This window comes from Clarias gariepinus, chromosome 24 (genome assembly GCF_024256425.1).
Source record: "Clarias gariepinus isolate MV-2021 ecotype Netherlands chromosome 24, CGAR_prim_01v2, whole genome shotgun sequence".
Classification (NCBI taxonomy): Eukaryota; Metazoa; Chordata; class Actinopteri; order Siluriformes; family Clariidae; genus Clarias; species Clarias gariepinus.
Genome location: NC_071123.1, coordinates 25862556 through 25872500, shown reverse-complemented (window position 1 = coordinate 25872500; position 9945 = coordinate 25862556). Strand labels below are relative to the sequence as shown.

General features: G+C 46.4%; 3 protein-coding genes across 4 annotated transcripts in view; 1 reads left to right on the top strand and 2 right to left on the bottom strand.

Moving 5' to 3' along the window:
• The window catches only part of zgc:158432 (uncharacterized protein LOC555281 homolog), a 6854-nt gene extending 6008 nt beyond the window's left edge, over positions 1 to 846 (top strand). Inside the window, exon 11 of the mRNA XM_053484814.1 lies at positions 572 to 846. Coding sequence (XP_053340789.1) covers positions 572 to 658 — 87 coding nt within the window. The 3' untranslated portion in view covers positions 659 to 846. The remainder of the gene's footprint in view (positions 1 to 571) is intronic.
• Positions 847 to 900: 54 nt separating this feature from the next.
• On the bottom strand, positions 901 to 3512 carry igbp1 (immunoglobulin (CD79A) binding protein 1). Of its 2 annotated transcripts, none has more exons than XM_053484810.1 (6): positions 3266 to 3512; positions 2616 to 2933; positions 2307 to 2502; positions 1909 to 1979; positions 1652 to 1761; positions 901 to 1430 (listed from the first exon to the last, which is right to left on the bottom strand). In XM_053484810.1, exons 1-6 carry the CDS (start codon positions 3469 to 3471, stop codon positions 1282 to 1284), a joined length of 1050 nt encoding a protein of 349 aa, XP_053340785.1. In that variant the 5' UTR covers positions 3472 to 3512; the 3' UTR covers positions 901 to 1281. The 2 variants fall into 2 exon arrangements, with proteins under 2 accessions (XP_053340785.1, XP_053340787.1); XM_053484812.1 differs by having other exon boundaries at positions 901 to 1427.
• A 1608-nt stretch (positions 3513 to 5120) lies between these two features.
• Positions 5121 to 8175, bottom strand: wnt11f2 (wnt 11, family member 2). The gene is made up of 5 exons (XM_053484813.1): positions 8105 to 8175; positions 6196 to 6431; positions 5795 to 6072; positions 5386 to 5678; positions 5121 to 5295 (listed from the first exon to the last, which is right to left on the bottom strand). The coding sequence occupies exons 1-5, from the start codon at positions 8173 to 8175 to the stop codon at positions 5121 to 5123; spliced, it is 1053 nt and encodes a 350-aa protein (XP_053340788.1).
• Positions 8176 to 9945: the final 1770 nt, after the last annotated feature.

Below are 9945 nucleotides of genomic sequence, written 5' to 3'. Positions count from 1 at the left end.
TAACCCAACCCGTCCAAACCGTCCATGTCCAGTCTCTTTCTAACTGTGCCGTCATGGACTTTAACATGTAACATGCCCAGTGAGGCTGTAGGGTCTGAGATGTAGCTCTTGTTCTGACGATCTGACCTTGGGGTGAATGTGCTTTCTCACTGTAGAATGTTGAATTCCAAATTCAATTTGGTTTTTATGACCATTGCTTAGGTCTTTATCTCCTGGCATTGTGTTAACACACACCTGCATGCTCCAGACCAGCAAACTGCCAAAACACCTGCTGATGATCAATTACTTAAGGGCTGATGATGATCAGCACCTGGCTGTAACTTATATCTCTTGAATTCTGTGGAGGCAGTGAGGAGGCAGTAAAAAATCATATCATCAATAATGGCACGGTGAAGAAAAGGTACATGTTGTTGGTCTAATTTAGTTTTTACACAAAAACACAGTATTAAGAGGGAGTACTAACTTTTACACAGCTGTATGTGTATAAATGTACAGTATCACACAGTCAAGCATTAACTTTAAGTCTTTATTACAAATTGTTATATAAATGATATTTATGCTAATATTTCAGAGGATGGCCCCGCCCCCTGGCCCGCCCTACGGCGCCGCTGATTATCGCAGTGCATTTCCTCGGGCTCAGATCAGTCGGCAGTACTGACCTCCTGCACACACACACACACACACCTTACCTCAGTGTGTTCCTGATGTTCATTAAGATTTACATTTATGATCTAATCATCAAATGTAATGTTTCATGTCAGCACTTTAGGTTCAGTTAATGACTTATATTTAATGATTAATAATGTTATGCTCGTTACACACTCTAGTTTAAATAGATTTAAAAAAAGGTTTTATGGTTAAATATTTACTGTTTATGCTACAAAGAAATAAAGCAGATGATTGAATGAAAAGAGTTTCTTTATTCCATATGTACACTAGTTCATTAGTCACATAACACTGCATTACAAACGGCATCTCAGCCTCGCCGCGGGGGCGGGCTCTAACAGGCATACTCGTTTATATTCTGAGCCACTGTGTAATATTAATGAGGGGGCGGGGCTGGACGAGTCCATGTTGTCTCTCAGGATGAGGAGGTTACACTACCTAATGATCCACCTGGGTTTAGAGGAAACTAAACTGCTCTCTCTCTCTCTCACACACACACACACACACACACAGGAACCAAATTAAAGTTTTATTTCGTAATTGAGTGATTGTGTATAAGTTGCTCCAGATAGTGTCTCTACTGCGCACGTGTGTGTGTGTGTGTGTGTGTGTGTTCTAGCCCATGTTCTGGCGGTTGCCGTATCCTCGGCGGTGTGTATCTTTCCAGTTATCCCAGTCTCTGGCCTTCTGTAAAGCTTCTTCATCATCCTCTTCCTCTTTCCTCTCCTTCTCTTCTTTTTCTCGCTCCTCTGCATCCACACCTGCTGCACACACGCACACACACCTTTAAAAATTGACAGCTCACTAGATAAGTGTCCATCAGTGACTTAAGGGAAGGGGGTGTGTTCATAGTAAAGTGGGTGTGGTCTAGTTTGTAAAGGTCTCAAAAGAGGGAGTCGTCTCAAAATCAAAAACATAGCAATAAAGAGGGTGTGTCCGTAAAGAAGGGTGGGTGTGGCTCTTACACGTGTGTGTGTGTGTATACCTGTGCTCTGAGGGATGCCCTGGTCAGGTAAACAGCCTCTCCTTCTGTGCTGTTCATACCAGTCATTTACTGTCATGGTGGCAAGACTGGGATACCCTGCACCAAACACTCTGACACACACACACACACACACACACACACTTACTGACTTATAGAAATATCAGCAGAAAAACATAAAATCTGGAGTACTCAGATTCACCAGCTATTCTACATTCAGCAGATTTTATAAGAACACACACACACACACACACACTTACTTGGCCTGTGCTGCGTCTTTAGTGAGGATGAAGGGCTTCATTGGTGCTCGCCTCGGCTTCTGAACTGGAGCCTGAAACATGAAACAGAACGTTGAAACTCTGGGTTCTCACTGCAATGTTCTTACTGAAAGGTTCTCAATGTTCTTAGTGCGCGGTTCCCACTGCAGAGATTAAACTCAATCACAATTTGTCTCATAAGAAAATGTAAAAATGCTAAAGACGCTGTGTCCCTGCAGAAGGTACCACTAAAACCTGACAGGAGCGAGACAGGAAGTAAAGTGACTGCTGAAGGAAGTGAGCTCACCTCTCTTCCTGTTTTCTCTCCGATTATAAAAATTTTAATTTATGAACAGCTGAATTTAACGAGCTAAAGACCTGTGCCACACGCACTACAGGACCTGATTGAGAGCGGGCATCATCCTGAGGATCTGCACTTCCTGGTCGATGGACTCGACTTCCTCCAGAGCGAGCGTGATCCACCGGCGCACCTGTAACAGATAAAACTCCCGCGTCACCTCCTCGTCCACAGAGCCTCCGTCCAGCAGCGCTCTGAGCTCTGCCAGCTTCTGCTCCGTCTGCTTCTGCTGCTTATACCTGACACACACACACACACACACACACGTCATGAAAATGTCCTCCAGGATGTATGGATAGATAACGTCCCTATGTGTGTGTGTGTGTGCGGAAGAGATCTGCGCCTGACTCACCTCTCGATTTTGGCCTGTCTCTGTGTTGCCATGGCGATGAGGTCAGGCTGGGCTTGGTGGGCGGGGCTGGCTGTGTCCGTCTCCGCCCCTGACGCCGTCTCCTCCTGCGCGCCCTGGGCGTCTCGGGGCATGTGGAACGAGCTGATGTTGTAATCTTTACAGCGCCTGAGGAAGTTCATGAGGTGAGCGCGCGCCGTCTGCACACGCTCCAGCCGCTGAGCCACGCCCACCTGCTTCATCAGCAGCGCCGCCAGGAGCGCGGGTAACAACAGGAACTTCAGGTCCGCTGTGGAGATCTCGTCCAGCTCCTCGTTACGGCTAACACACACACACACACACACACACACACACACACACACAGGTACCTCACCATACGAAGCCATAATAACTGACATTTGACAGAGAATTACGCCATCATCATTAGCCCCGCCCACTTTCCCACTGAAGAAGAGACATTGGTCCAGACGTGTCCGCGCTGAGCGTGACGTAACCACCGTGACGTCACTAAGTCACGCTCAGCGAAACGCCTGACTTCTTTATTTGACCCCGCCCCTTCCGCCTCGCAGCGCTACGTAACAATGCATCCCGGAAGTGTTTACCACCCCGAGCCCCTGCGCTGTGTGTGTGTGTGTGTGTGTGTGTGTGTTTACCTGAAGAGGTCGATCTGAGACACCATCCCCGCCGCCTCCTCCAGCTGTTTAACCCCGCGCTTTATCTTCACCTGTACAGAGTCGGAGTTTGTGGGCTCGTCGCTCCTCTCCAGCTCCTCGTACAGCTTCCAGCCCGACTCTAATAAATCCGCCAGTCTGGGCGGCGGGGCTCCGGGGGTCTGTTCGCGCTCCTCTGCACACGCCATGTTTAGCTCTCGCGCTGCTTCTGCTCCAATTCGGCTTCCGTCTCTTCCGGTGTCCTGATGTAGCGCGCGCAGGAGACCTCCCTGCACCCCGCCGACTTCCTGTTTCAGTCTGACTGGATTCGGTTCAACCACAGACCCGCAGAGTTCATGTCTTAATGTTACTGTATAACTTTATCTGCGACGATTTTATTTGTATTTTTTTCCTTTATTTAATATAATAAAGCAATCTTTTTTTTTTAGTTAGGCGAAAAGCACAGATACCCAACGAACGGGGCCCTTTGGGGTGCAGGATACAGCAGCAGGGCAGTTTTTATGGTGTCTTATGAATGTACTTCCTGTCTTTGGCCAGTAGGTGACAGCAGAGCGCAACAAGCACCATTCTGAGTTAGTCACTGGGTTAAAGTGTGTGTCCACATGCCCTTCTGTACTGCTAATATGACTGGATCCTGAATACTCACCTCGTGTGTGTGTGTGTGTGTGTGTATATACTCAGCAAGGACTGTGTATTTCAACAATAATGTTGTAAAAATCCAAATAACTTTACAGATCTTCATTGTAAAGGGTTTAAACAATGTTTTTCCTGCATGTTCAATTAACCATAATCAATTAATTAACATGCACCTGTGGAATGGTCGTTAAGACCTTAACAGCTTACAGAAAGTAGGCATTTAAGGTCACAGTTCTAAAAGAAAGATGTCCAGGGTCCCTGCTCATCTGCGTGAACGTGCATATATATATCACTAATGTGTGTGTGTGTTAATGGCACAGGTGGAAAGATCACACACACACATTGGTGATGGAAGTTTATTTTTTGACCAACAAAAAACAAATCAATAGAGTCGAATTACTTCATGTGTGTGTGAGAGCTGATATTGTTAATCACTTCTCTTTGTGAAAACTCAACAGGAATCATTAGCTTAAACACTGTAATCTCCCCTGACCTGTGTGTGTGTGTGTGTGTGTGTGTTGTCATTGTTATTTTATCCTGTGACACTGAGATAATAATCAGGCAAATCCTGATGAGACAAAGGAATCTGCAGAACAGGCTCAGAGTGTGTGTGTGTGTGTGTGTGTGAATGGCTCACATCCCGAAAGTGTCTTTGATGCTAACACAATGGGATAAAGATCATTTACGGGCTGAGTTTCCCCAGGCTTTGGTCTGTGTGTTTCTGCTCAGTGATTGGTCAGTGCTGGTCATGTGATCAGTACCCAGATGAAGAACACACACACACACAGTGATGTTTTATATCATAAATACAGACACAGTTTATTTTACACCAGTGAGATACAAACACGCGTGTGTGAGGTCAGGAGCGCAGGTTACCCAGAATGCCCTGCAGCTCGACTCAAACAGAAGCCAACAAAACACTCCACGTTTCAACAGTCTCAGGGTTCAGAACGAGAGTGCGTGCACGTGTGTGTGTGTGTGTGTGTTCCAGCTGAACTGCCACGCTGAAACACACTCCTCCCCACGTGCCCGGAGTGCACACTTCTGAGGGATCAGGGCAGGTCAAAGGTCAGACTGAGACATTTCTCATCATTTTCCTCGAGTCCAGACACACATATGCACAAGCAAACACACAACACACACACTAGGTAGTGCTTGTAGTGGAAGTCCATCTCTTTCTCGGCACTCCAGTGTGTGTGGGTCACTTGCAGACATGTCTCTCGACGGTGTGTGTGCATTTCTTACAGGTGACGTAGCAACACCAGTGGTACCTGCAGTGACATCGCTCCTCCACCTGCTCTGTATAGGTGTTGTAGCCCCGCCCACAACACATCAGGTTGCAACTGCCACTCCCACTTGATGTTTTATTACACTGCCTGTGGAGAGAAAACCCACACACACATGTTAATATCGTAGGATGGAAATCGCCGCAGGTTGTGTGTGTGTGTGTGTGTGTGTATTCTCACCTGTCAATGGTTCCGTATGAGCCATGCTTGGCGTTAGAGGTGCAGTAATCAGGTGAGCTGACCAGGTAAACCAGCTCAGTGTCCAGGACCGGTCTCACCTCCATGTCCCGGGGAACCAGATAGCGGCGTGTGCCCACCTGGCGCGCCGTCACCTTGGTGGCCGACAGGTAACGGGCTTTGAGCTGAGCCGAGACGTGACCCACGTCCAGGAGCGACTTCCAGCACGTCTTCACCGAACACGAGCCTGAGACGCCGTGACACTTACACTTCGTCTCCAAAGAGTCCATCAGAGCCTGCGGGAGGGAGAGATTAAAAAAAAAATTAAACTGGGGTCAAACGGAGACTCGAGCCAAAACCAGACCCTCAGACAGCTGAGTGAAATGACGGTTGCTATGGTAACGGTGATTACCTGTCGACCCACAGCGTTGTTGTGCAGGTGCATGAGGCGGACGGCGGGGGAGGCGGAGCGTCTGCTGTTCAGTGTGGCGTCGGAGAAGGCGGCGCCCATCTGCAAGCCGAAGTGCAGGTTATCGCCACACCCGCCCCAGCGGAACTCCGGGGACGCCTGCTCCGCTGGGGGGGGTGCGCACGAACAACTGGGCAACTCGCCAGAGGAACATGCGCGGGAAATGGTGTGACTGAGAACCGCCGCGGAGAGAGAGAAGACGAACGCAGACTCGCGTGTACCTGCAGCACAGAGAGAGAGAGAGTAAATGTATAAATGTGGGCGTGTCCTAAACCATCAACAGTATAGAGTAATATACACAAAGAATGTGTGTGTGTGTGTGTGTGTGTGCACAAGTGTCCCACCCTTGGCCAGGTCGGGGCTGAAGTGGGGTGCGCGCTCCACAGACGAGCAGTTCCAGCGCATGTCCCTGAAGGTGTGTGTGCAGGACGTCTTGGTGAGCTCGGCCGCTCGCACCACGCTGCGCATCAGCTCCAGGTTCCTCCTGCACAGCTGCTGCTGGTCCGGCACCAGCGCATGCAGCAAGCGGCAGTGCTGCGTCTCGTTCCACCCCACTGAGCTGCCGTTCACCGTCAGACCCCTATACACACACACACACACACACACACACACGGCTGCTTTAATACATCAGAAACGTACACTTCAGAATATTTGCAAGAGGAAGAAGAGAAGAGGAAGAAGGAGGACGATGAGGAATAAAAAGATGAGGAGAGGATGAGGAGGGTGGGGTGTCTGTAGGTCACATGGTGCGTCTCACAGCTCACTCATCTTTCGGACTCTGAATAAAGTGTTAATAAACTACACTTACACCTGATCTGATCTCTGTGTAACGCTTTATGCTAACCTGAGCTCGCTCGCTAGTTTTACAACTTAACCAAAGCTGCGCAGGTCGCTACGATGCAGGGACAAGGGATATGTAACAAGACACACACACACACACACACACTGATGCTAGCTCGTAACAGCCTTTCTCCTCTAATGACCTTTGACCTTTCTGCGGATGAATCTAAAGTCGTCCTGACCGCACAGTAAGTGAAGTGTGTAGTTTTTTTTTATAGCTCCAGCAGATGGTGACCTTTGACCTCTGATCTGTGCTGCACAGAACTAACCCTGTGTGTGTGGCATTTGGACTTTTTTTACACACACCACTAGGAAGAAATTCCGTTTACAAGTCGGTTTGGAATTCCAGTGTCATTTAGGCCACGCCCATTGCCCACGCCCGATCCTGCTGTCGCTCTTAACTCTCACGGGTTTAACACCAGTGTCTATGGGATGTGAGAATAAAGTTTACACACACACACACACACTGTGCAGAAACACATTCTCCTAGCACCACACAGTTTTCCAAACAATACGTCCATGAGTCTCCTGTGTGCTGATTCCCGTATCGCCACACTGACGCACACCGCTCGATCAACCAGAGACCAGAATCCGCTGGTTTTCAGTTTGATCAGAACGATCACGTAGGAACTGAACTGATTCTGTACCGAGCGCAGAAGCTTCCAAGCGGCGCAACAGAGACGCATTTTTATGGCGTCACGTTATCGAAAATCACTCGTATGTTAAAAAGACGCCTTTTTCTCCAAACTCTGTGAGTGGATTAGTCTCGAACACACTCGTTACACACACTTACACCAGTCTCACCACACCACTAATTAGTTGGAGGCGTTTGAGGAGGTAAACGTCACTTCTTTGTAATCATACAGGTGACGCTCCAAACTATTAGCGTCCCGTGTGGTAGGACAGAATTATTTACTCAGTTTAGTTTAGAAATAATAATTATGGCGGATGACAGAATTGTAACAGAATTGTAAGAAATGTAATATAAAATTATAGATCGCGATAGTAACTGTATCAGCACAGAGGTATCGTGATTAACATGGTATCGTACACTCCCTGGTGATTCCCGTCCCCATTATATAACCTGCGGCTGGGTGATGGTTTATCCCACGAGTCCGTATCACAATATTCTCCGTCGGCTGAAACTACAGACACAAACAAAGCGCTCAAAGCGACAGCGTCAGGGGGTCCATCACTGTGATTCTGTCCAAAACAAATCCAAACTTTGTTCCCTCCAGGTCAGATGTTCCCCATCACACACACACACTGAGCAGGTTCCAGCATTATAGCCCTAACACACACACACACACACCAGGAGGCTCTGACCCTGACATTCCTGTAAAATCATGATCATAACCCAGAGTGTGTGCAGTAGCGCGCGCGCACACACACACACACAGATCCTTCTCTTACAGCCAGGAGATCCCCGCGGTCAGGCGCGCGCTCGTCAAGATCAGCAGTGACGTCATCAGCAGGCTCTTCATCTCTGTTTCGGATTTATATCCAGTTATATCAGCGGTTATGATCGTGTGTGTGTGTGTGTGTGTGTGTGTGATCCACTGGAGCGCTTGTACACACACCCCAGAGCAGCGCAGGGATTTACATGGACAGCGCGCGCGGGGGGTCGCACTTATACCCCCCCCCCCCCCCCCCAAAAAAAAAACCCCGGGGCAGCGCGAGGCCACGCCCCCTCACCCTCAGCCCAAAGGTCACGTGAGAGCAGGGGCATCATCATCATCTTCATCATCAATAATCTGGAGAGTCGGATAATTACTGCTGCTGCTCTTATTATTATTATTATTATTATTATTATTTTAGATTTATTGTGCAGTAATAAAAAATCCCTTTATAACCTTAAAAAAATCCTAAAACATTGTCAAATTATTTCAAAAGCGTAATTGTATTAATATTTATTGCTATTAACTATAAAAACTATAATAATAATAATAATAAATGTCGGATAACTGCTATTATTATTATTATTATTATTATTGTTGTTATTATTGTTATTATTGTTGTTGTTATTATTGTTGTTATTATTATACTGAATGGATAATAATACTATTACACTAATTTATTATTAATAATCATTTTTGTTTGGGGGTCAGTTGAAGGTTCTGGGTTGATGTTTTTTGTTTGGCATTAAATAAGAATTAAACCCGCGTGCAGGACAGCGCTGGTGTGTGTGTGTGTGTGTGTGTGTGATAACGTGTCTCCTGATGCTTATAATAAACACCTTATAATAAAGACGCTCTCTCTCCCTCTCTCTCTCTCTCTCTCTCTCTGTGTGTGTGTGTGTGTGTGTGTTTCCAGCCGAGTCTTTTGAAGATGTCTCTTTCTTTTCTTCCTTTTGAAACCGGATCAACACGCCGCTGATTTGCATGAGAAGCGCGCGCAGCCGTTAATCCGGATTGGGCCTAATTAACATCAGCGGGTTTAATTACAGACAGGTAGCGCAGGAAACACACACACACACACACACACACACTACATAGTGGAGGAAGGACCCTCAGTCCACAGTGTGTATGAATGATATGAACATCACAGCATTTATTGTCCAATACATGAAGAATTAAACACGATACACACGTCACATCACGTGACCCTTCGGTAATCAGAGCTCTACAGTCATGACCTCTCACTGAACCGTGTGTGTGTGTGTGTGTGTGACCCCTAACAGAAAAGGTGGAGTTTAGATGATAAAATCTCTATTCCTTCTTTAACAGCTAAAACCTACCTTTAAACTTTATAAACCCAGAGAGAGAGAGAGAGAGAGAGTAGAGCTTTATTACATCACCTTAATAACTGCTGTTACTTCTCTTCCTGCTAACACCAATGACCGTAACACCAATTACAATTTAGAGAGAAATCAGAACTAGTCACAACCTTTCTTCCCTGTGTAAGGTCACATGGTTTGAGTGATCAGATGTTATAATCATACAGTAACACCAGGGACAGACTCTGACAGACTCGTTGCAAAATGAATGATGACATTTTAAAATAAATCAAGCGAGACATCTGACACAGTTGTAGTAGTTGAGGTGACTAATATCAATTGCATTTTATTAATTACAATTAATTATTGTTTCATGATTTTATTGTTTAGTAATGTTTATCTTATTAATTATTGAAGTTCTTGCAAAAAAATATCTTTGGATGAATAATAAACAGTATATTAGTCCCATGTCTGATCAAGACATTTCCTTGAACTCGGCCTTTAAAAAACAAATTACAACTAAACAATTGAATATTGA